We start from the raw sequence: 27,389 nt of genomic DNA on the forward strand, positions 1-27,389 counted from the left end.
CATCCCTAATTGTTGCATGTATGGTTGATAATAAATGCCCCCTTTTCATGGATAACGAGTTGACACATTTAGACAACAATGCCACTTGTTGCTGCAGCAGATAGCGACACATCAGATTTTATTCACAACATGTTGAATTTTAGTTAAATGGGCTTCAATTCTTTAACTGATAATAAAGTTGACCCAGCCATCACAACAAGGAATTGCATGAATGTCCCATGGCCCTGACCAAGCATGAGGGTAGCGACTGCCTTTTTGATGGTCTTAATGTTTGGAAGAGTAAATTTGATCAGACGACTGTACGAACTGTCAAGCATGGTGATGGTAGCATAAAGCTTACAGTGGTACTGGTACATTGCATATTGAATTGAATAATGAAGAAGGACGACTACCTCCCATTCTCCATTTTAAAGCAGGCTAACCTTAAGCTTGGCTAATGGCCTTCCCAAAACTTCAAAACATGAACCTTATTGAAAATTTGCGGACTAGGCTTAAAAGCCAGGTTCAGTAAAGCCATCCAAATTAAATTAGGGGTGTCAAACCTATGGCCTGGAGCCATATCTGGCTGGGGATCCAGTCTGCAATATAATATATCAGTTATTAGTGGCTCATCGTTATGTGAAAGTCCAATCTTCAGCCCTGCTGAGATCCATACAAGACAGGGGAGGGCCGTGCACCATGCGGCCAATCACATGCAAAGACAGACTAGGATCATACCATTATGTGAAAGAAGGACGGGGTGCAGACGTTCCAGAGACAAAACAAGACTGCAAAGCTGAGTACAGAATTTATAAAAGTGAAGCCCATTTTTATTTTCAGCCATTTTGCAGTGTGGAGGTCAAAAGGTTTCAAACTTGTCCAGGCCTTAGACCTCATGTGTGTTCTCCATAGTCTCACAGGCCTGAATGAATTTATAATTCTTAACTTGTTTGATCTGCTGCTCACCACAAACAAGCACAAACAGAAATTTTGGACTTTTAACTGTATTTTCACAGTTTTACAGTTTTTCCTACTGATGAAAACCTCCCTTATGGTCATTCAGGTTTTTTACAACTAAGTTAAAACAGTTAAAACAAACAAAAAAGCTGGACAGTCTGGGCAGTGAGCTACCAGAAATTTTTTCCATAATTTTGCACATTTATTTCTCATAATTTAGATTTCTTTCTTTGTCACAGCAGCTTTTTCTTTGCCATATAGAACAATTGTTAAATATGTAACTTCTTTACATTGACAGAATGGGGAGTTTGACTGGTCTGGCCACTTAAGGTCAAAGTGTGGCCCGCAATGTAAAATGAGTTTGACACCCCTGATTTAAATAACTCTACCAGTTCTTCCAAGAAATATCAGAATTATGCCAAAAACTAGTTGATGGCTACCAAATCATCTGGTCGAGGTGGAACTTGCTAATGGACGTTTAATGAAATATTAGTGGGTGTTTACGTATATATTTGACCTATATTTATGCTTTTGATACATCAAATTTTTGTTTTTGTAAAGTCATTAAAAATGTGTGCTATATAGTCATTCCACGCTGAAAAAGAACAGTTCAGAGAAATCATTGAAAGTCCTAATTTACCATGATTATTCGTGACCATAATAACTTTTGACCACAACTGTAATTAGACATTTTGCATCTACTCAGTATAGATTGAATCAGCAATCTACATCCATTCTGTGGGAGTTTTCATTAGAGGTATAAGTATAGCTATTGTTTTGGGAAGTAGGCGAATAATATATTTGCTTTTGCTAATGAAGTTTGGATAAGAACTCTCATGTGGCGATGTCTCACATTGATGCTGGAGCTGAGAGGTGATTAGCTTAGCTTTGCATAAAGAGTGAAACTATGAGGGGCAGGTTTGCCACTGTAATCAAGCAGAGAGGTAATTCTGTCTCATAACTTCCCACATAAACAGAATTGAAAGATTCTGTTTGTGTTCTGTATGGACTGACCCCTTTGAGAGTGAAAGCGCACATGAGGACTATGGCATCTACAGTTTGTTTACAAATGACTCTCTCAGAATTATTTCCAACTAATAAACTATAGGTGTGTGGCAAATTATAAGAACAATTTGAAGCGTCAACACCTACAAGAATGCATCTGTTAGGTCTGTTATGCTGTGGGGTGGATTTGGGTGCACTTGTCCTAAGTGGTCTCGTTTATCATATGATGAAACATTTCTTTCTGTCCTGGTGGGAGGGGTCTCTTCCAGAATAACTCACTGAACGGTGTTTCATTATTCAAACCATTCAGTAAACCTACTGAATGGTTTGAATAGCATGCCATTGATGTGAATCATATACTCTGACCTTAAGTTACCAGAGTAGCACACTATGACACGTAAGAGTTTTCATGTCATAAATCTCTTTTATACCGGATAAATGACTATGGCAACTTATGCATATAATATTTGCTCATGGCTTTGCAAGCAAGCAGTGATGTTTCTTCATTGATTCCTTTTATTAGTTGATTCTCAGAGAGAATACATGCAAACTCGATGAAGTATACGTTGTACTTTAACAAACAAAGCAGTGCAGTGCAGACTGTACGTAAATAAGTAATGCAGAAAATATATAGGCTAAATATTCTGTTTGTTCCTGATTTGCTGCCAAGTCTATATGATGCTGAATTTCAGTAAATCAAACACAGATTACGGAATGGCTCCAGTGTCCATCCGTCACATTAGAACAAATGGCAGCACAATATGATAGGCTGCTATTAATATAGTAATAACTTATTGATTTACAACAGCTTTGCTGTCTTGCCTTACTTGAATCCAGTGATATTTTTTTTCTTTATATCTCTCCATGATCTGACTGAAGTAGGTTGACATCGATCAGTTCAATTTGAGTGGAAGACGAGCCAAACAATGCTTCAATTACTGTGTTTTATATGAGCACTCACAACGGTTGAAGCACAAAGCCTTGACTAACAAAGAAAATAAATATCCCAACCCAGGTTAAACAGCACTTTCCATTATTGTCATCCAAACACCAAATGAGAGTATATGCTTTAAAGAACTTGTGTTCCACACTTCAAGTAGAGGTCAGAAGTAAAGAATCAGTGCTAGCATGTGGTTTTTATCACTGTATAGTGGCCTAACGAGACTTGATATTGTTTTTTTCTTTGTCACCCATCTGCATGTAAAATTTGAGAACTTTGTTGTACACTTTAAATAACAATTATTACGATTTATGATGTTCAGTTTACAAAATTGTGAGTTTGAAGGTGTTACCTACAAATGCACATTGGGTGTTGTCGTCACCCTGGTGGGTGGGTGGGCAGGTAGTTTGGACACACAAGTTTGTGAATGCGAAAACTCGAGAATGAGGCAATATAGAGTTTCAAATTGATACCAAAGGTGTGTCCACTCAAAATCTCAGACAAGTTTGAATCTCAGTGACCTCGACCTAGGTCAAGCTCAAAGGCCGAATTTCCTGGAAACCTTGTGAATTGAAATTACCTAGTTGAGGAGGCTGTACGATACCACTAGCTGCCGCCAGTATTTTTACATTTAGAAAGGGGTAGACAAAATCTTCTACAGAACCGTACTACAAAGTGTCCTAATGCTAATCTCAGCTTCACTGGGGATCATTGGGGATCTTTAAGTAAGGGTTAGGGTTGGGTTTTGCTTATCAATCTATTAAATACTGTTGGCATAGTTTAAGGAGATAGAAGATGCAACATCTCAAGTGAAGTCTCATACATTCATTTTGGCATGACTTTTTTTTATGTTGTTGTTTTTTTCATATAACTTCATATTAACACAACTCTGCCAGTAACCCTAGATGGATTTCTGGTGACCGGTTGGATGTTAACAATTTGAAATGCTAGACTGATTCTGTAAGGGTATAATAAATTGACTGAAAAAGGTGAAGTAGAGCCCCCAAAATAGCTAAAGTACATCAGCGATTCTAAGAGATGAGACAAACCAACTTTTTTCTTATGTTCGTTTCCCCTCAGGACAAACAGCAGACCCCGAGCAAGAGGGCGTGGGAAGGCATTCGTAAGACCAACTCACCCCCGTCCTGGGTGCGGAAGGACCTGGAGACAGTGGCGGCCTCCCCTCTTGAGCTGCAGACAGTAGAGTGGGAGAAGACAAGTGCAACCATTCCTCTTGTGGGCCAGGAGATCATGGACCTGCAGACAGAGGTGTGACCCAGATTCTGGCTCACAGCACACAGTTCCACTTTTGCTCCAGAGCTCTCAGACAACCAAGCAGACACACGACACACACACTGCCCTGCTGTGTACTTCTATTCAAAGGCTGGATGTAGCCGAGACCGTGAGGGGGAAAGGAGGGCAAGGAAAAGAGTCACAATGACAGAAAATCAAGTTAACGAATTAAAGAGAGAATGAGATCACGGTGTCTCGTTCTCTGTTTCATTTGATGTTTTTGAAGCCACCAATTACTGGTCACCTTCCTGTATATGATCTGCAGGCTTACGCTGGAGACAGATTGCCAAAGTAGCAGATGAAGCTGCTATATGTGCATCATTAAGTCATGTAATAAACAGCATAGCAAAGGTAATCACGCGATGTTTACCCCTGTATTAAATGGTTACAATGTAATAATCATGATTATGTCTCTTTATTTTCACTGTTGAGAGTATTGTTGCATTGCTGTTCTGCTCTCTTTATTCCTGACCAAATTCTGATGTTGTATGCAGCTCAACATGCCTCTGAATTTCTCTCTTTTTCGACATAAGCCTTGGGAAGAAAAAATTCACATGGCGTTTGAGGAGGCAGACTGCCAAACATACACCCATATGTGCCCCTCAGTGCCGCTCCCTGCTCCCCAACAATTCACTCCAGTCTCTAACGCCTTATCCCACCCCTCACGATAGTAGGCCAAGGCTGGCCCTGCAGCGACAAGGAAAAAAAACGGGGGGGGAGTGAGAAAAAGAAATCAAAAACATCACGTTGAGCCAAAATGGAAAGTTGCCTTCTCATCGACGGACACCTCAGAGATGGTGGAGGGCATGCCGGCGGGCTTTGCGCTCTGTTCGCTCTTCAACCTCAATGCCGCCTAAAAGAGGGACAACAGGAGTACAGCAAACACAAGTTGGTTGGGTCAGTTTCTCGATGTACAAGCAGGCTTGATACAGTTAATGCAAACATGATGCTAAGGGAAAAAAGGTATTACTGTGTGTGAATATGTGTGTGTGTGTGCGCACTGAAAAAATGGAAGATGAATAAACCCATAGATCTATCGATATATATGTTATGATGATTACAGATAATGACACGTACAAGGTAGAGTAATATAAAGGTTGGTGGTTGCACACAGAGAAAGCACAAGGCTCATTTGGAGTCCTGATGTACAGCATTGTAATTATTTCAACAGAGTTCTACAGAATGGATTTTAGCCTATAAATATCTTTCTTACTGTGCTTGGGGGTAGTTGTCATCATTATTATAAATATGAACATGATTATTCTGATACCAGTCCTTCCATTCCCTCCCCCTGTCCTTTCAGGGTATTGGACTATACGAGTGTTCTGTATCACAGTGTAACAGTGTGTGTTTTGATATCACCGCCAGTCACTCCCTCAGATCTGTATTTGTTGAAAAAACCCTGACTGCCGACCTCTGAGCTCCTGCTTCCTCCGACCTCTGATTTGCGCCCCACCCTGGCACACACACACACACACACACACACACTCTCCTCCCATCTCCCCTCACTCCTGTTTTTATTTTACTGGGGTCGCCTTTTTGTTAATGTACAGTTTTCAGAGCACAAAATGAATGTGTCTTATTTCTAATAAAAGCATATCTATATAATAAAATAACACAAGTCTGCTTATTTTCTTACACAGTCATTCATCATAATGCATGATGTGATCTTACAAAATGATTTGTTTTTGTTATTTTTTTGCCAACAGTCTCGTGAGCATTTGTGAAATACAACATTGAATCTATTTGTGTTCTTGAATGTCAATTTGTACAGAAATACATTTCTGTTTTTAATGGCTATTGATCTGAGTCCATCAACTTAAAGTGAAATTATTCCAGCATTCAAAGGTGAAAGTTTTGTGCAGGACTAAAACTGAAGTTTCAAGTTTGATGAGTAAAATGACTTACACCAAAACAAAAACTGCAGAGTTCATTAGTTTCTCATTTTCTGTGGTACTAAGATACCATTACATGTTGAATTTGTGTAGGTGTGGGCAAAACACTTGGTTCAATTCAGAAAATAAAACCTGAACTGACACTGTGGCATGGATATTAGTAAGCTAGTTTATTGTAAACGGACTGGTTCTTACATAGTGCTATTCTACTCTACCTGAGCACTCAGAAAGCCCGTAAACTAAATGGGCCTTCCCTGACATTCACACTCTGATGGATGCATCAGAGAGGAACACTACTAGGTTGTCCAAGGATATTTGGGCTATAGAGAGGAGCAGACAGGGACTGAACCACCAACCTTCTGATTAGTAGAGGAGCTGCTTTACCTCCTGAGCTACAGCCTCATATTTTATACTAAACTTTAAATTTAAACAAAACAAATGACAAATCAAAAGTAATTCCTGTAAAGCAAATACTTAAAAGTAGTTGTAGAAAAACATAGACAAGATAAAGATATAAAAAAAAGGACGTGCAACAGACTAAGAGGGTGCAGGAGAGGAGTAAGACAGAGAACAGTGAATAGGGGAAGAGCACATCAGGCGTGTCAGTGCTTTTATGAAGCTGCATGTTATGTGGTTAAACCCTCAGTTCTTTTTAGGTTTTTGCAAAATTGTATACGCAATAAGTATATCCTAGGCCTAATTTATATCCATATGCTGGTGTATTAAAGAAGAAATATTTAAACATAATTGATTTCCAATGTGAATTCAGTATTTCATCCAAGATCTGTTTGATTAAACACATGTATATGCGCCTGAGGGCAAGCATCTGGTGGCTGGGCACAGCCCGAAAAAGGGAAATGGGCCCATAAGGTTAAAAGGTACCGGCTAGATATAGTCGGGCTCACCTCAATGCACGGCTTGGGCTATGGTACCAGTCTCCTGGAGAGGGGCTGGACTGTCACAGTCTGGAGTTGCCCTAGGTGAGAGACGGTTGGCTGGGGTGGGTATCGTAGTATCCCCTCAGCTTGCTGCATGTACACTGGGGTTTCGCCCGGTGGATGTGACGGTTTGGTTCCTGCACCTTCAGGTCAGGGAATGGGTCCTGACTTTCATCTGTGCTTATGCGCCAAACACCGTTCAGAGTACCCAGCCTTCTTGAAATCCCTGGGCAGCTTGCTCGAAGGTGCTCCACCCTCCCAGTAGGACCACAGTGTCCTACTGGGAGACTTCAACACTTATGTGGGCAACGACAGTGAGACTTGCACTGTGTAAAGCGCAGGTGGAGCCTGCTGACTTTGACTGTCGAGTGGCGGAAGGAATATTTCGAGGACCTCTTAATCCCACTGGCACGGCTTCCATGGAGGAAGCAGTCTGGAGACCAGGGGGAGAACTTGTCTGTCTCCGGGGGTGAGGTCACTGAGGTAGTCAAACAAACTCCTTGGTGGTAGGGCCCCTGGGGTGGATGGTAAATGGACTGGTTCTTATATAGCACTTTTCTACTCTGAGTGCTTACTGTCTAACACTCATACACATTCACACTCCGATGGATGCAACAGAGAGTAGAGTCGGATGTCTCGAGACCGGTCTTGGTCTCCAGACAGAATATACAATATATACAGTTTTAAAATTACACAGTTTTAAGATTAAAGTGACTGAAAGGTGAATAAATAACTGTAAATAACAAGATGGAGGAGGTGACAGGGGAGAGGGAGGTCTGGGCTTCTCTGCTTAGACTGCTGCACCCGTGACCCGGCCCCAGATAAGCGGAAAAAGATGGATAGATAACAATATGATATAATAATAATAACAATTAAAAAAACCCAGATAGTTCTTTAGAATCTTTGATTAATTTGCACATTTACTGATACTACATAAACCAGTTTGTGTGAGCATTGTAACGTCTTCTTTTTACAAAGAAAATGCAGTGTGTTCACTTTTAGTAGACAAAGCAAATTTTTCTGAAGCCATCTCATGTCCCTGCTATAAGCTTAAGATACATTTAAGAAAATAAGAAAATAACACAGGAGATTCAGTCTTGTTCTATATGAAGTTTTTAAGCTCTTTTTACACCTTGTAATGTGTCCTTGTTGAACTTTTTGTGGGTGATCTGCACTTCTGCAACTCAGCTTTGACAATTAAATGTCTCTCTGTGCAGCGATGGAAACTCCTCTCTGATGTGGCCAGTATGCAATTAGCCAGTTTTATAGTCAACACTTGAAGTTATCCTTAGGCCAATTTTGTGAAACGTTAGTTTATAAGCTGGAGTTTTTTTGGCCTTTCATGTTATCTTATACCACTGTGTAATATTGCCATGTTTGCTAGTTGTATATACTGTAGGGGTGAAATAATGTCTTGCAGAAACATCGCCTAATCACTCAGCTAATCAGGTATCACCAGAATATGTTTTTTCTTTATCAAAGCACAGCATTTGTTAAGTTGGGCAAGTAATAATTAAAATCACAAAGAAAGCTGTGTTAATTCAGGCAAAAAACTTAATTAGTGCTTATTTGTCAAGTGTTATGAATCGCAGTAACATGTCTGAAAAAAAATTTGTATGGGGCAACAAAAAGCTGGAAAACGAGGTGATATTTAAAAGAAATGGCTGGAAAAACATTTTTCAGGTCAGGTTAACATGATTGTGTATAAAAAAAAAAGATTCTTAGGGAGGCTGAGTCTCTCAACAATAAAAATGGCTACAGGTTCACAATTCTGCTAATTCCTGCATTTTAAAATTGCGTAACTTTTTCAGAACAGTGTTCCTGCACATAAAATTGCCAAGATGTTAAATAGCTCATCATCTGCAGTATATAATCATCCGCAGATTCTGGGAAACAGAGGAAATCTCTGTGCTGGAGAAACAGGGCTGAAAGTCAATACTGATTGACCCTCAGGCATATCCTCTGACTAAAAAGGAGAGGGACCATCCAGCTTGCTCTCAGTAGTAACTTAAGCCTACATCTCTGATGGTATGGGGGTGCATAAGTGCCACATCAATGCTGTTATTTATACAATGTGTAATATTAGATCATATGTAGAATGCTGGTATAATACAATAAAAAAAATGCTATTCATTTTGTATTCACTTGGGTTATCTTTGTCTAATATTAAAATTTGCTTGATGATGTGAAACAAACGGTGACAAATATGTAAAAAACTATAAACCTGGACGGGGGCGAACACTTTTTCACAGCATTGTTATTCTATATGTAGCTACTCTACCAAGTGAAGCTTGTTACTCGGATGACTGAGACAGATTAAAACATGCTGTAGCTGTGATCATGACTGCAGCATTGGGGCAACATAACTGTGGCTGTGGTCATGATTATTGCAGTGACATATCATTTTATGGCTGCTGTAACACAAAATTTGCAGAGGCTTTGTGTTTGCATGGGGAGTCAAGATGGGTGTGTTCCTGAACTCCTGTGGTGTGCTGTCATGTCTTATAAAGTGTATAGTGCAGCGAATGTGCAGCTTAGAATGTAGGAAGGACACAATGAACAACATATATGCAATCCAGAATAACTGGCCATTTAGTGTCACGTCATTTCTAATTTCTATAGTGTTTTCGGAGAGTTCCTCTAAGTTTAGCATGTGATATCATATTATCCTTGCATTTTGTTAATCACTTAGTTCCTCTGTATGTGTCCATATACACATTCCTGCTCATACTTACCTTAAGACATGGACTGAACGCTGTGAGCTAGTTCAGGCAGAAAACGCAAGCTGCACTGCATCATTCTCCTCATGTTAGATACCAAACATTCCCTCTTGCAGAATTGGCATTTCTCTGTGTGACGTGTTAGTGCTGGTGTTTTAAGCCCCAAGAAGTAAGATTAAACACACACACTTCACACTATATAAATAAGATTGAATTCTAGCCATTCACTCTGCACACTATGTGTCCCAGCATCTGCTGACCTCCTGTGATTTTACGTGGCATACCTGTTCATGGCTGAGTTGCCGTCATTCCAAATCACTTACTTTGCTGCTCAGTGCATACAGAGATACTTTATTCAAGTTAGGCACTGAAATCTTGCAATGCAGTCGAATCCTGAGATGTGAATTTGTCCTTGATAGACATACACTTTAGAGTAATAAAAATATATATAAATACCCTTAACAGACACTTTATTAGGTACATCTGCCTTTAACTCAGTACTTTCCCCATAAATCCAGGTTTTATAAAACTTCAATACTATTAAGGTACATGAAGGGTACAAGGAATACACAATGAACAATGTTTATTTAAAAAGGCACAAAGCACATCATTCATTATACAGATTTAGCCATACAGGGTAATTTTCATCTGCAGTTCCTGGCAAGTTGAAAGCATTTACGGACTATTAACACAAACATTTAAGTGTATTTATTTTCAACTAGTTTTATTTATAGTGTAAGGCTATAAATAAAACGGGTATTTTTGAAAATGGAGATTTTCCGTTTTCGTTTAAAAAAATAATCCCATCCACACGTAAACACAGAAATGAAGGAAAACGCTGCTAGGAACATGCCAAAGCAACAGGTGGCGATATATTCCTAACCGTGTAGAAATGTTGGCCAATCAGAAGTCTAGAAGCCTCGGTGGGAAATAGTAAACAAAGATGGGGCATAGAAGCAGAACCGAGTCGTATGTGTGGAGGGACAGTAACTGTGAGTGTATATGTAAGCATTTAAACACTGCAGAGAGTACAAGAGAGTAACAGTATTGTAGAAATTCATTTCACCGAAACAATAACGTGGCGCACAGTGTGACGTCAAAAAAGGCGCACAACTTTGACGCTGCGTTTTCTCCGTTTTTCTCGTCCACACCTAAATGCAAAAACGGAGTTTTCGAAAATATCCACCCTGGCAGGCGTTTTTAGAAATCTCCATTTTCAGTGACCGAAAACGCCGTTTACGTGTGGAGGAAAGGTGCAAACACATAGAAAAATCTGCGTTTTCAAAAATACCCGGGTACGTGTGGACGTAGCCCAAGATCACTACAGCAGGTGCCTCAAGGTGCTTTATATTGATTACCAACAGGTGAGTCCAGGTGCGCTGGCAGCAGAGGTGGGAAAAGAGAAAGGAACTGCCTCTGCAACAGAAGAGTGTGGTGCACCAAGGGAAAGGGAGTCCAACGTGTCCAGTATGTACAGTGCTCACAATCACCAACTCGGGATCAGACTCACCACACAGGATTCCAAAAACCTGTGCACAAAGAAACAGGGTCAGGTCGTCAACACAGACACAACAGAGATGATGCCATCCTTTTACTAACTGCTTCAGTCCAACACTTCACTGAAGATTGAGCTTCAGCCACTGCCTTAAGTAATGTCTTCGTCAACCAGGTGATCAAGAACAGGTGGCACTTCAAGACAGGTGTGCACAGTCAAGGACGGGAACACGTGATGAATCCCGCCCAGAAACAACAACCTTTGCACTCACCTGCATCTGTGTTTCAAAATACAATTTTCAAATAATTTAAACTGTGTAACAAAACACAAAACACTTTACATCAATACTCTCATGTTAGTACTCCCATGCAGCTTTCAGATAATCTTGAATCATGATTAAATTATGTCATCTCAGCTTTTTATTTGACACACTGATCATCTTTTCACCAACTATTAATGTTGGACTCTGCAGTGAAATGAAGGCAGTTTGACCTTTAGAGATTTTCCAGTGCTTTGTTAGAAACAGTAATGTCTGTGATGACAGTTGTGTCAAGCACGCCCACATATTCTCTTACTGCCTGTGAACTTCTGACTTATGGTGTAATAACTGTTTGAACTGCAATGACTTCACTTTGATTTCCTTCACTTCAGAGACTCAGTTTTTGGCTGAATTGCTTTCAGTGGTGTAGGTATTTAGTGTGAGGAAGAAGTGGCCTGTAACATCATTAGTATACATTCAGACACATTAACCCCACGTTGTTAATTAGACTATCAACAGGCATTAGCCTCTGCTAGTGTTCCAGCCTACAAAGACCAAACAATGGGCATTAATGGACTGACACTCTGATAACATTCCAGTGATCTCTTCAACTGGCTGACAGGTTTCCGCAATCACTGATGATGGAGGAGGAAGAGCAGGATGCTGATGACCAGCAGCTGCAGAGTTTGCCAACCTGAACGTTCACACAGGCAGTACGATACTTCTGCTAAATGGGTTTTCCAAAAGGGCATTAAGTGCTCTGTGAACCATTCAACACTGCCAACATGTTCATTGGAAATACCACAAAAATTCTTAAAAACACTTGTATTTTAAATGTACTCTCAAAAGGTATAGGATATGCAGCTGCCATTGTTTCTAAATAGCCTTATTGTTAAAGGACAGAATGCTTTGAGGTCAGAAGTCAAATAAAAAAAAACTGGGATGCTGTGTAAAAAACACAAAAGAAAAAAAAAACAGGAACATTTTCAGAACAATGTTCCTCAAGATAAAATTTGAATATTTCATCATTTACTCCACACTCACATTCAAACCTATGGGCAGTTTTACCAATACTCTAACCCCAAAAATGGTAGCTAGCTAGATCTTAAAAAAGCGGGACTGCATGCAGTCATAGAAATGCTACATGGGATAGCTAACGGTTAATCTCAAAGCTAATAAATTTGATAATATTATAGCTAATCTGTGAGCTAACAAGAAAAAGGAATGCAGTAAGGAAATGGATTTGATAAATCTTTGATTTTTGAATCCATTTACTTATTTTTTTTGTTGAAGTGTATTTTAGAAAAGATATTGAAAATACTTTTTTAAAATTTGAAATTCAAAAATGTTTTTTGAAATTAGGTTTTTATTGAGATTTTTTTATATTTCATTCTTAAATAATAAATGACTATAGTAATGTCAAAATAAATGAAGAGATTACAAAATGAATTCGTAAATGAATTTACTAACTTACTGCACAAAAAACTCTTTATTTTTTGATGCATGTAACTCTTCTGTTCACGCATAGTTTGTAGGTGTCCGCTGCAATGTAATCTAACAACATGTTCTCATCCCAACCCGTAACATACAGGCCACTGTGACAAATCATCGGTATGTTACGCGTTCACAGGCATGAGATCGGATCGGAACCAATCTATACATGTGTTTTAACATGTGACACAAAAATCAAATTAACAAAGTATTATGTATGTTAAATCTGTTCACTTTCAGATGCTGAATCGCTTGGGAAAACACTATGTTATAGAGCATGACAAATCAGTGGTAATTTAAATATACAGTCTGCAGCCATCTCTGTGCAGCAATAAGCAGTGGTGGAAATGAAGGCGCCATCACCTTCAGCTTAACTGATGATTAACAAATGATCTCAGACTGTCGTGCGTGCACACTCTCCACATCCTATCATTCAAGATAAAAAAGACTGGTCCCTTCCAGCTGTTTAGCTAATTACATTTTTTCATTTGGTTTATGGTGCAAGTCCATCTTCATCCTTGTTCACCACCCTCAGGCGCAATCACACCAATTTGGGATGGGAGGCCTTGGACTGGATATGAGTCAGATGATCCTGGTTAAATACACCACAGTAGCCAGAGTGACGCAGGAACTCTTTTAGTAAATTTTTTCTTTTATCATTACAAGGACCTCAGAGGAACCTGAGGTTTCGGTTTCTGTTCAGCTTTTTATTTGATTTGTTCTCACTTGTTTTGGTGGTAAATTTAACTAAACTATTTTCCTAAACTGAAATGCTAATCATAATAAACAAACAGAGATAAGGCAAAACTTGTTTTGGTGGTAAATTTAACTAAACTATTTTCCTAAACTGAAAGCACACAATAAACAAAAGAGAAAAAAAAGAAAGCACACACAAAAGAAAAAAAAGCATTTGAATGATGGGAGAAGCGAACTGCCGGGACCGTCCCACAGTAATAGATTCATTTGTAAATAACACTGTAAATACATTCTAACTAAAATGTATTCAGCAGTTTGCACAGCAGGGAGTCACTTGCTAACATCAGTTTGTCTTTGTCCCTAGAAAATCTACAACATTGTTTTCTTTCACTCAGAGTGTCAGTTTGTCTCCTCTGTCAAACTGAAATTATACTTCCAGCCAGCTGGCAGCCAGGCATACAGTCCTGGAAAAGCAAATTCTGAAAATCTGTTGGGGTTTTTTAAGTGTGTCATTACACCAAAAGCGAGCATGAGGTATCACACAGAGCTGACCTACCTACCTCCCTTGTTTCAACAGAAACATGGAAAATATCGGCTCTGATCACATCTGACTCAATGGGAAAAAAATTATGTGGACATCTTGTTTTTGTTATAGCCCTAAAAATGATGGTAAATAACTACAGTGAAATTAAGGTGCCTACTTTTCAAAAATGATTTTGATTTTTTTTTTTTTTTTTTAGAAATTGCACATAAATGCATTCACAGAAGGTATTTGTGTTTCTTTCGTTTATTATAATACCTGCTTTTATATGAAAATGCCAGCACAGATGTTAATCCTCTGAATGGGCATTTGCCAAGGACACACAACAACCACAGAAAAACTAACAAAGTATATGCTTTGTATATTCTGCTGTGTTGTTTTAGACTTTTGAATACATTGTTTATTGAAAGCAAGTTGTTTGCTGTGTTATAATCAGAAAGTGCATCTAATTACACTAAACTGGATAGATGATAAAAGCCAACTGCATTAGGAGATTAAGTAGAAGGTTATTGTGTTTATTCTTGTTTCGCTTAAGTAATTACTTACTTATATTACTACAATAAATAACTGAAATGTAACAAGAGTGTGAAAAAAGGCTTTATTTGAAAACTTTGAAAATCTTTTTTTAGGGACAAAAGACTCCATTTCAATTTTCATTTGTTTGTTTTTAACAAATAGCAAAAAAGAAAAGGAAGTAGTATAGAAGCAAAACTTAATCCAATAAAAGAATAAGCACCAAATTCAACACTTAAACTGATTATTATACTGGTAAATTATCACATTGGAGAATCAAAGACCAAGCTAAAGTGTCCCTTAAAAGCAATTAAAATTAAAAAATGTTACATTCAATGTTACAAAGAACCATGAATAAAGCCTGATTCTTGTCAATAGCTTTAATCCTTTAAGTGAAGGATGGGAGTGGCAGACTCCGTAAGCTTGGTGGGGATCAAGTTTAATCAGTGTTTGTCAAACCTTTAACCTTTAATAAGTGCTTTGTTCAGTTTTTTGTTGAAAAACACAAACTCACTTAGAGTACATCGAACACCCTAATGGTGACATGGTAGGTTGACTTCAATCTAGAGCTTTTTAACCAGTAGCACCACCGAATTAGAGAGAATTCCTGGAGCCAGACTAAAAGTGTGTTGGAAAGCCAGAAGTCTGATTGTGTAAACAGGAGCTCTCTCCGTTCTTCTTTACCCTCCTCTTTACAAACATCAGACTCCCGATTCAACCTCACTATCACCTCCAGAAGTTCTCTGATTATACAGCCATTGTTGGACTTGTATCTGAGGGGAAAGATTTCAGGTATAGGAAAATCATCACTGACTTCCTCTTCTGGTGTGAAGTCAACCCCCTGCACGTCAACAACAGTAAGAAGTGGGAGATGGTGGTTGACATCTGGATAAAATGAATACCCATCACACAGGTGAACATCCAAAGTCGTGGACAGGTACAAATTCCTGGTTATTTACCTTAACAGTAAACTGGACTGGTCAGAAAACATTCATGCTCTGTAGAAGAAGGGCCAAAGTCATCTTCATCTGCTGGGCATGCTGAGGTCTTTGGGGGTGTGCAGGACATTACAGAGGACCTTTTTTGACATGGTGATGACTTCTGCAATCTTTTATGCAGTTGTCTGCTGGTGCGGGATGGAAACGGCTTAATTTACTGATAAAGAGGGTGGGTAGAGGAGGATCTTAAGGATGTCCGTTATGAACAACACCTCTCAACCCCTGCATGAGACTGTGGAGGCCTTGAGCAGCTCCTTGAGTGGTAGATTGTTACAGCCACTGTGTTCTTTATCTATTCTTCTAATATACTTCTAATTAATTTTTTCTTTTTGATCATTTTGTGGGATTAATAGAGTCTATAAATCTATCCAGAGTTTGGCATCTGGATAGATTGATTACTTCTATGGACAGCGGTCTTTTATACAGGTAACGAGTTTAGGAGGCTTCCAATGTCAGCTTGATACCTGTATAAAATACCCCTGAGAGCCAGAAATCGTGCTTATTTCATTCATTAAAATGTGAATTAATTTATTGGGGATTATGTGAGCTGGGGCTCACATAATTTTTTTCCTGACTGTAATTGTCAATCCATGGCCCAATACTCCATGGCCAGTAAACATTTTGTCCATAGCCTATTAAAGACAAAAAACACTGTAGTTGCTTTTCTTTTGTTCTCCATTATGAATAAATGCTGTTTTAGTAATTTAAAAAAAATATTAGCATGGCTCTTTGGGCTTAAACTTTTAGAAGTAAATCTGTAAAACCCAAAGTACACCAAAAGTACTTGTAATTCATTACTTGGACTGAATTTTAATATTTTAAATAGTGAAACACAATGTTATTTACTAATTTTATATGCTAACATAATGTTATTTACTGCAACAATAAGAAAGCAGTTTCTATCATTTAATTCTTGATACATTCATCTTTTAGATCTTCATTACCAAGAAGGTTGTAAAGTGACAAAAAGCCAGTAAAGTCTAAAATTCGCAAATTTTTTCCATTTTTCAAAGTAACCAATAGGCCCCGATAGGCCCCTTTGGTGAGCTAGTTCTGGCCACTGAGCCTTACCTAACCCCCGATTTTGCCTGTGCTGCCTGACACAACAGCCATTAGGTCACTTGTAGCCCTGAGATCCAGTGGGTCCTGTGCAGCAGCCAGTGCCTCCCAAGCCCACTGAATCAGGGAGTCCTGAGCCAACCAACCACCCAGAGCTTCCTGAGCAAGTGTCCCAAACTGCCTGAGACAGAGTCGGCAGTGTCAAGGTTTAATGTATTGCATGAGGCGATACTGCAGTGTATACCATATGTACTAGCAAAACCACTTTTCAGCAGTGAGCTTGATAGAGGCTGTTATTCCAGAGTCTATGTTGTTTTTTACTTGACAGACATGTTTCCGTCACTATTAATTTATCACATCTAAAAACAGGCCTGCTGCAGCTGGACATGGACAGAGTGAAAACAATGACTGGAGGCAGCATATTGCATGTTGAAGGGAGAATTAAATGAGCATAAGCCCCCTGGCTTTATGTCCTAGGTCGTCTGTTAATTTTTCATGGGTGCCTCACTAATTCATGAGGACATCTGTTTTTGCAGCTTCCACTTTATAAGCCCCATGTTCTGCAGTTATGAGCAACGCCAGCTGCAAACCGATTACACGGGACTTCTAATGGAAACTCAAGCAGAGGAAAACTTTGCACAAACACTACAGCAAAACACAGACACATGCTCGCATATGTTGTCCTCTTACTCTCATTTGCAAAACTAAAAGTTACAGCCCAACTAGTACTCCTGGAGGCCGCAGCCTTCAATAGCCTGTTAAAATAACCCTCTTTTGCAGTTGTTCACACTCTTACCAGTGCTTCTTATCCCCTCAGGTTACGTCTACACTAGCCCGGATAAATTTGAAAACGGCGTTTTCATCTGAAAACGCTCCGCGTCCACACTATTGTTTTCAGTTGTTTTCACAGAATTGTGCGTCTACATTGAAACAGCCGAAAACGCTTACGATCCAGTACTGCGCATGCATGAAATGCAAGATGATTCGACCTGCCTAATTTCTGTCTGCCGTTTATTTACTTTCCGGCTCTTTGAAACGTCGCGGCAAAATGTTGAGGAAAAGCACTGAGTTTTTTAAATGGACTAACAATGAGGTGGAGTTGTTGCTGCGATTAACACAAAAGTACAAAGTTGCAAAAGCGAGTGAGAATTAAAGAATTTGAAGAAAAGCTATCTGGAGCATGTACAGACTGATATTAATCTTTAATAGGCTGTCAAAATTGAGAACAAACAAAACAACTGCTGTATAATGCCCTCTGCTATCTTAGTTTAACTGGTCACATGACTATATCACATGACTAAAATGTGTCATTGTTTTCAAAAAGGCTCTGGGTTTGCTGTCCACATTGCGACGCGAAAACGGCGTGTTCAAATGTATCTGATTTGGAGAGCGTTTTTTGAAAATGCTGCGTTTTCCTTGACCGAAAACGCCTTCTCAGTGTGGATGGAAGGCCAAAACGGAGAGAAAAAGATTCGTTTTCAAACGAAAACGTATTAGTGTGGACATGGCCTCAGTTGTGCTACAGAAAATGCTGTTGGGGTCATAAAATCCAAAGGGCCAAGCCCAAAACCTGTTCTGTGAATTATGATATTGCTATTCATCAGGGGAAACCATTCATACATTTTAAACCCAACCAATTGATAAAGTTGGGACCATAAGTTTGTTTGTTGTTTTCAAATACAATTTTTGTCATTTTACCTCTGTACATCAACAGAGGCAAAATCAATACACAATTAAAGTACATTATTTATTAAGTGCTTTATTTCAGCTTTCCGATTTGTGTCTAATAAGTGAACAGCATGGTCTGTTGGGCTGAGATCAGGTGACTGACTTGGCTATTAAAAATATCAAAGATATTAAATATCTGTTCTAGATAACAACTACCAAATAAAAGATCACCCTTTCAAAAACCCATTCAAAAATGTGGAGGCGATTCACAAAGAGTGGACTGCAGCTGGAGTCAGTGCTTCAAGAACCCCTACGCACAGAAGTATGCAAGACATGGGTTTCAGCTGTCGCCAATGTTCCCTCTAAGCTGCGCACGTGCGCAATTGCGCACTGCTGGCACGGTCTCTGCGCACAGAAAATCTGTGATGCGCACAAAAAAAATTAACCTGAATTGAAATTAAAATTAATACTTTAACAATTCTGTTTTGCAGTGTTAGTCAGTGAGTGACTGGCTGCTCCCATATTGTATTAGAACGACGCCACCTTATCCCAAAGTCCAGCCAATAATGCGATTCACATTCGTATATACGCAGCTAATCAACGTCGTTGACAGGCTATGACAGCGTCCTTATGTGCTGACACCGGTTTTTTAGCTGGCAAAGCGGCGTGGCTGATGTGGAGTGAAGCCACGTTAATGACAACGTGTAGAACCATTGGAGATGTGAGCAGGACAGACGGAACAATTGACAGAAAATGTGTGGACTTTATACCAGTTTTTAAATTGTGTTGATAGGCCACGTAAAACCAGAGTTGTGATAAAAAAATATCTGCAATGTTTGGTTTTCTTCCTGAATACTATCGTTGTTTATATTTACTGCGGGAAGAAACGGTAAAAACGGCGTTTTATAAGAAAAAAGGCTCGAAAGCGCTCTCCGCCTGTGAGCAAAAACAAACTCCACCCCCCTCTCCCTTTCCTATTCGTCCAAAAAAGTACCATGTCGACCAATCAAAAAATGATATGGCAACGTGGCATCTAGTTGTTAAGAAACGGGGGGAAGTTTTAGGAGTGACGGCGGTGCTTTGATATGTGAGAGATTTGCCACGTTTAGTGCAAATCTTGTGTAGTTAGTGTGTAGTTAGTGTGTAGTGTAGTTTTGTTGTGTGTCAGAACAATGAGGCGAGTACTGAATGTTACAGGTGTTACAGGAGTGATACATCTCCTGTTGTCAGGCCTGCAGGTATCAGGCTGTTGTTCTCCTTTATCTCATAGTGGACAGAAATTATTTTTTGGAGTGGCACAAATAATTTGTGTGGCATCAGATTTGATGTAGAACAGCTGATTGTTCTGTAAATAGTTTGAAATGTTTATTTAAAAATGCCTTGGCTGCATTTAAAAAAAATAGCTGCAAAAATCTTTGTTGTTTGCCAAACTGAGTTACTTTTTTGTAACTATATAATTAATTGCCCAGCATTGGTCATTATTTACTCTCTCCCAGACCACAGGCTCATAATACAAGTCAGAGCTTTTTTTAAAAAGAAAGAAAGTTGTGTTTTCAAAATTGGAGTTCAAGTTATTTTTACTTCCAATAGTGTTAACATACTACACAGGTCATGAACAGGATTTTTTACATTTTCATTGTAAGTGGGCTAAAGCAGTTAATTAAAAGTAGTCTAACATAAATGTAAATGCTGTAATTTGATTATTTTAATAAACCATGTAACTTGGATGGATTAGATATCGGCGCGACCACAGTGCACACGTCTGATGTCGCTCACAGTGGTCCAAGGGATCGCTCAGGGAGTTTGTGTGTTCGCTCAGACACGTGAAAAATTAGAGGGAACATTGGCTGTCGCATTCCTTGTGTCAAACCATTCTTGAACAACAGACAGCGTCAGAAGCTTCTCGCCTGGGCTAAAGACAAAGGACTGGACTGCTGCTGAGTGGTCCAAAGTTGTGTTCTCTGATGAAAGTAAATTCTGCATTTCCTTTGGAAATTAGGGTTGTAGAGTCTGGAGAAAGAGAATCCACATTGCATGAGGTCCAGTGTAAAGTATCCACAGTCAATGATGGTTTGGGGTGCCATGTCATCTACTGGTGTTGCTCCACTGTTTCTGAGGTCTAAGGTCAACACAGCTGTATACCAGGACGTTTTAGAGCAGATTTCATTTTCCAACAGGACTTGGCACCTGCACACAGTGCCAAAGCTACCAGTACCTGGTTTAAGGACCATGGTATCCCTGTTCTTAATTGGCTAGCAAACTCACCTGACCTTAACCCCATAGAAAATCTGTGGGGTATTGTGAAAAGGAAGATGCGATATGCCAGACCCAACAATGCAGAAGAGCTGAAGGTGTTAAGGTTCAGATATTGAGGAGGAATCCAAAAATAACCACAGATCCAGCCGGGTGCAATTAGACGACATTTTAATGAATTACACATGTGTGAGTCCAACCACTGTGCAGTGTTGAACTACTTTACAATAGTCAGACAAAGGCTTTATAGGGTTGGCAGTCTCAATACAGCATACGTCACTCCAAAACCACAAATGTTCTGTTGACTTTGAACACAGTTTTTAACAAAGAACATTGTCTTCGGCTCGGTGCTTCCCCTCAGCTCGTCTTCGCTGTCGCTTATCTCTGGGACATCTGGTGTACTTCCTGGAACAGACTAACACGTACGCACCCCAACTTTGCAGTCGCAAGCAAAACATAATTAAACTCTTACCTATATAAATGAGTCTATCTAATATGTGTGTATGTATGTGTCAGCTTCTGCTGCCCTTTGTTTCACCCTTCACTTCATCGGCTAAACCTCGTAACCTTTCCACCAGACAGAAGGCCAGCATGTACTGAAACTATGTGTGTGTGTATGTGTGCAATAATCTTGACTGATATATAAAATATATAAAACAAATGTTTCAATCTAATACAACTACTTAAAGCTTAATCAGAGATATTAATGCACAATAAAACACCCTGCTCTTGGCTTACACTCAGACTCTGCTTTCGGTTTCACTTCTGCAGAAGCATGCCTTGCAGAAGTGTTTCCTGTCTCATTTTGGCACTGAGTTACTCTACGTGGGGCCTTTTCTTTCACCATGCCATCTGCATACAAACATTTAAGATTATAAATTCAACTCAACAGTTTAAAGTGGTTATAACTGCCCCTGTAATAAAGACTGATATAATACCAGTATATTTGAACATTTGAATGCAATATCACTATGAATAATTAATGGAATGATAATACTGATTATAAAAAATAGCAGCATAATATTCCAGCACTCCCGACAAAGGCCACTATGAGAGCAACCTGGGCTCTCATAACACCTGAGCAGTGCCACAGACTGATCGAATCCATGCCACGCCGCATTGCTGCCGTAATTCAGGCAAAAGGAGCCCCAACTAAGTATTGAGTGCTGTACATGCTCATACTTTTCAGTTGGCTAAGATTTCTGAAAATCCTTTCTTTGTATTGGTCTTAAGTAATATTCTAATTTTCTGAGATACTGAATGTGGGGTTTTCATTAGTTGTCAGTTATAATTAAAAGAAATAAAACACATTCATTCCACACTTGTCTGTGTGGAATGAATGTATACATTATACAACTTTCACTTTTTGAATGGAATTAGTGAAATAAATCAATTTTTTGATGATATTCTAATTATACGACCAGCACCTGTATACATACGAGTTATGTATAAAAAATGGCTATAAAGCAATAGTTTTGTTAAAGCCTTGAAATAAAGCTAAAATTCTGAACTTGATTGTTTGATTTAAAATCCACTGTGACAGTGTAGAGACAAAATTAAAAAAAAGTTATCCAGTCATAACTTATAACTTTGTCCCTGTTTTTCAAAACAATTTTTTAAACTCATAATTTATATTACTGTCATTGTTACTGTTATCAGTATTATTCTACACCACTCGTGATTTCCTCATGCAGTACCATATTTCTTTAGCTCATCAGCATATGCATTCTCTAGGTCCATAAAGATGCAATGCAACTCATTTAGACTTTTTCTATACTTCACCATCAACACTCTTGAAGCAAACATCGCATCTGTAGTGCTCTTTTGCTGCATGAAGCCATGCTGCTGCTCACTGATCATCACCTCTCTTAACCTAGCTTCATCAACTCTTCTCCATATCCCCATGGTATGGCTCATTAAATGTATCCCTCTGTAGTTACTATAGTTGTGTACATTACCTTTTTTCTTAGAAATTGGTACCAGTATCCTCTCCATTCCTCTGGCACCATCTAATTCTCCAAGACTGTGTTTAAACAGTATGGATAAAAACTCTTGTCTTTCAAAGACATACTGTGGAGGGCCAGGAATGACAAAATGAATTAATTAAATATGCTGTTAAATAATTATTTAAATGTTTTGAATAAGGGACACTTCCAATAGGGATTAAAAAACTGGGACTCTTCATCAATTGCTCTTAGAACTGAAGAAGTTTCTTGAATGAGAGGTGAAACGTCTTCAAGAAACCTAAAGAAGTCCAGACACTTTTCTTTACAAGCTCCTTACGATGACCTGGATGACTGAGAACCTTCACAGACATATTGCTGGCATCAAACTAACCTAACGGGCATCTATGAATCTAAATCACAGGTCATATCATGTTAAATTCTGCATGTTAAACTGCCCCTACAAACAAGGTTGACATGGTTGAAATCACATTTGTTAGTAGTAGAAAAAAAAGAGCCACATGTCTCGGTTAAATCCTAACACACACATACACACACGCTTGTACACTGACACCCTTATCCATGTCCAGCCTGATGGTGTAGCTGGGTTATTATAGCAGAAGGAGATAAGGTGGTCAGACAGGCTAGATGCAGTCCTGGGTTGTAATAGCCACAAGCTTATCTTAACACTTTCAATGACAGAAAACAGCTCTGACCTGAAGAAAACCAGCTGCTATTGTCGACCTTTTAATTCTTTGACAACAGCCATTTTAATCCCTCCACACATACCACATATCTGTGCTGTGAGAGGAAACTGCAGATTTTTCCTAATAACACCTAGCCTTTGTGTGTGTGTGCGTGTGCGTGTGCGTGTGTGTGTGTGTGTGTGACAGAGAGTGAGAGAGATAATGGAGAATATATTGGGGTGTTTATTGTGCTTGTCCTTAGGCTTATTAACATGGGTAAACAATGAGGCTTAATAATGCAATGTAGTGACACTGGCTGTGTTCCCTCCACATGAAAAGACTAATTATTGTAAACTTAATCTGCAGGAGAGGCCTATATCCAATTACATGGAAATTAAAGCTCAGTGTGTTTCTGCTGTGTTATTAGTCTGATTGTGCATGAGCCGACATGTACATGTTCATCTCACACTATGTTTCTTCCTGTACATCTGCGTATTTGCATTTCTCCCTAGACCGCATCCTTTGCAGGCCTTCCATGTGTGTTCATCCAACAGATTCAATAAGATACAGCTGAAAATAGTAGCTCCCCTCTTCATCAGTATGATCCTGATGACAGTCATCTCTCCTCCACTAGAGTCAAAAGAATTAATCAAACGAGGTAGGTCGAAAGTGTAGCCTCAGGTCAAAAATATTTTCTGTCAGCTTTAATCACATTGCAGCTACATCTGTGTCTTGTGTGTAACTGTGATCTGCATCAATCTACTTATATAACAACAGATGGATTCTCGACAGTGATCTCATGGAGTCAGTTAAAGAAAAAAAAACATGTTTTCACAAACTGTTAATTAATATCTGTGTTTTTTAGTTTTACTGTGCAGCTGCACTGAAAAAGACAATGTCCCACCAAAGGACATACAAAGTTGGCCATTAGGACATTTTAGTGAACTTGGCAACTTCAAGTTGCCAAGTTCGCTCGCTCTGCGGTAGAGTATCACTTCCTGTTCCTGCTCAAACACAGTGGTGTTTCTGAGTAGCTTATCTGCTTAGCAATTTAATTAAAAACTTTTAAATACATTCTTTTTTCATAGTATAATCTTCACGTGCTTCATTCGAAGCACACTTTCTGTGTACTCACTACCTAATTTATAGCCAAAGTATTCACTCACTGTCTCTGTACTGTTTTGCTAGCTTAGCTTAGCTTGTAGCCGACTCGTTAGCACCATGGCTACTTCACCTGTCCCTCCTGCACTTTCCTGCTCATTGTGTCAGATGTTTAGCTACTCCTCGGCCTCCTTTAGCAGTAATGATACCTGTAACAAATGTAGCATATTTGCAGTTCTGGAGGCCAGGATTACTGAATTGGAGACTCGGCCGCACCCTTCATTCACCCATAGCTAGCCAGGCCCCTGTAGCTGGTGCAGCCGAAGATAGCGTGGGCCCGCTAGCTGTTCCCGGCAGACCCCAAGCAGCTGGGGAAAGAGGGCGGCTGGGTGACGGTGAGGAGGAGGCATAGTCCTAAACAGAAGCCCCAGGTACACCACCAACCTCTTCATGTGTCTAACCGTTTTTCCCCACTCGGCACACACACCGCCGGGGGTCAAACTCTGGTAATTGGTAATTCTGTTCTCAGACATGTGAAGCTAGAGACACCGGCAACCATAATCAATTGTCTTCCAGGGGCCAGAGCAGGCAACATTGAGGGAAATTTAAAACTGCTGGCTAAGGGTAAACATAAATACAGTAAAATCATAATTCACGTCAGCAGTAATGACACCCGGTTACGCCAATCGGAGGTCACTAAAATCAATATTGAATCGGTGTGTAACTTTGCCAAAACAATGTCGGACTCTGTAGTTTTCTCTGGTCCCCTCCCCAATCAGACCAGGAGTGACATGTTTAGCCGCATGTTCTCCTTAAATTGCTGGCTGTCTGAGTGGTGTCCCAGAAATGATGTGGGCTTCATAGATAATTGGCAAACCTTCTGGAGGAAACCTTGTCTTGTTAGGAGAGACGGCATCCATCCCACTTTGGATGGAGCAGCTCTCATTTCTAGAAATATGGACAAATTTATTGTAGCGGGCCAGGGCTGTTCGGGGTTTGTTCTGACAGTTATGTTCTGTTGCCATGGTTACAGGTGACGCTCTCTCTGCGACTGTGTGTTTCCGGGTGTGAGAGCGCCTTTTTGTGTTGTTGTTGTTGTTGCCGCGCTGAGCGTTGGTGTTAGCTGTGTGTGTGCTCTTGGGGTGAATACTAATAAACGGCTGTGCTCCCTGGCTAGCTCGCGGGAAGCAAGACCAAACGAAACCTCTGTCTCCTCTTTGTCTGAGCCCGCCACATTGGTGTCAGAAGTGGGATTGCTCACCCTCGCCGTAATGGAGAGAGACATTCGGAGGCTGGAGCAAGCTGTCGAGGAGAGCTTTCGCTGCTTGGGAAGCTGGCGATTGAAGAGAGGAAGCGAGTGGCCATGTAAGTCCTCCGATGGGTCCCGACGGCGCGAGCGCACCGCGGCGACGGCCCGTCGCGACAGACGCTAGGGCAATGCTTCATGGGCTGCCTCTGTTGACCGACACACCGAGCCCCCAACCGCGAGCAGTTATGCCTACAACGCCAGCTAAGGTACCGAAATACAACGGGCTAACCCCGCTAGAGCCCTACCTCTCACAAGTCCGGCTGGCCGCAAGGCATAGTGGCTGGAGCAACGAGGAGGCTGCTACACACCTAGCGCTAGCATTGGAGGGAGATGCACTGCAGATACTCCTTGACCTAGCCCCGGCAGAGCAGCATGAGCTCCAGGCCCTCACCGCGGCACTCGAGAGGCGATTCGGGCAGCGGCACTCCACTGATCAGAGCAGAGAGCAACTGACCAACCGGAGCCGTTGGCCGGGGGAGAGCCTGGGCACCTTTGCAGCGGACCTGTTGCTGTATGCTCATCGTGGCTACCCGGAGTTCCCAGCAGCAGCCCGTGAGGAGCTTAGCCTGCATGCTTTTCTGCGAGGACTTTTTCCAGAGCGACTACGCCAACACGTCCGCCTGGCCATGCCTCAAACTCTCCGTGAGGCGCTCCTTGAGGCTGAAAGGGCTGAGGTGGTGCTCACCTCGCGACCTAACCAGCAGGTGCCCCCCCCAAGCTACCCCCAAATCAGAGCCACAGACTGCGATGGGGAGGGGGAGGTCGCGGAGAGATGCCAGCTGCAGCCCTCAGTGCCCCAGAGGCGTCCTCGTCGATTGACCAACCGCTGCTACCGGTGCGATGAGCCTGGCCACGTGGCGCGTGACTGCCCAGCACCTGCCCCAAAGGCCAGAACTACGCAGCCTCAGGGGTGGGAGCGGTGTAGCGAGGGGACCACCGCTCCAGCTTCCTGTCCCCCTCCAAGGACGATGCATGGTGGTGGGCCGAGTTGGGCACCTCAAGGGACTCTACCTGAGCTGCTGTGTTGAGAACCAGCCATGCCGGGCCCTGGTGGACACGGGGTCAACCATTTCCCTAATACGACCTGGCGTGCTCCCTGGAACATCCGGGCCACTGGTGAAGGGTTGGTCGCCCACCGACACCCAGCTGATGACAGTGACGGGGGAGAGAACTGATATGCGGGGGAAGAAACCGTTGCAGATCCGAGTGAAGGATCTGGAGCTGGTGCACGACTTCTGGCTTGCTGACATTCAAGACCAGTGCATCATCGGCCTTGATCTGCTGACCCGCTGGGGGGCCTGCGTCGACACCGCAAAGCTGGCTATCACTCTTGGCACAGACTCTTGCCCTCCAGTGCGGTCAAAAGCAGGGAGCGTAGGAGACCAAAGCCAGACGAGACAGGTGTCGGGCAGCTGCCGCTCAGCAGGTTTCGGGTGCCGGTGGCTCCGGGTCATCTCTACTCACCTCAGCCCCAGCCTCTCAGCCCGACAAATCTCCCTCGACCGAGACAACCGAGGCTGTTGGTGACCTGTGGCAGCGCAGCAGCGTAGGTCTCAACATTGACCAGCGCCAGCGGTTGAGGTGCCTCCTGGATGAGAATGTGGACATCTTTGCCGCCAGTGACAAAGACTGCAGGCAGACGGGGCTGGT

At 41.0% G+C, this 27,389-nt stretch overlaps 1 protein-coding gene across 2 annotated transcripts in view; it reads left to right on the forward strand.

Moving 5' to 3' along the window:
* Positions 1–5,646, forward strand: part of LOC116336142 (adhesion G protein-coupled receptor B1-like) — a 76,970-nt gene extending 71,324 nt beyond the window's left edge. For both annotated transcript variants that reach the window (XM_031759930.2, XM_039620167.1), the window contains one exon: positions 3,962–5,646. In XM_031759930.2, coding sequence (XP_031615790.1) covers positions 3,962–4,156 — 195 coding nt within the window. In that variant the 3' untranslated portion in view covers positions 4,157–5,646. The remainder of the gene's footprint in view (positions 1–3,961) is intronic.
* Positions 5,647–27,389: the final 21,743 nt, after the last annotated feature.

The sequence above is a fragment of the Oreochromis aureus genome, linkage group 11, assembly GCF_013358895.1.
Source record: "Oreochromis aureus strain Israel breed Guangdong linkage group 11, ZZ_aureus, whole genome shotgun sequence".
Classification (NCBI taxonomy): Eukaryota; Metazoa; Chordata; class Actinopteri; order Cichliformes; family Cichlidae; genus Oreochromis; species Oreochromis aureus.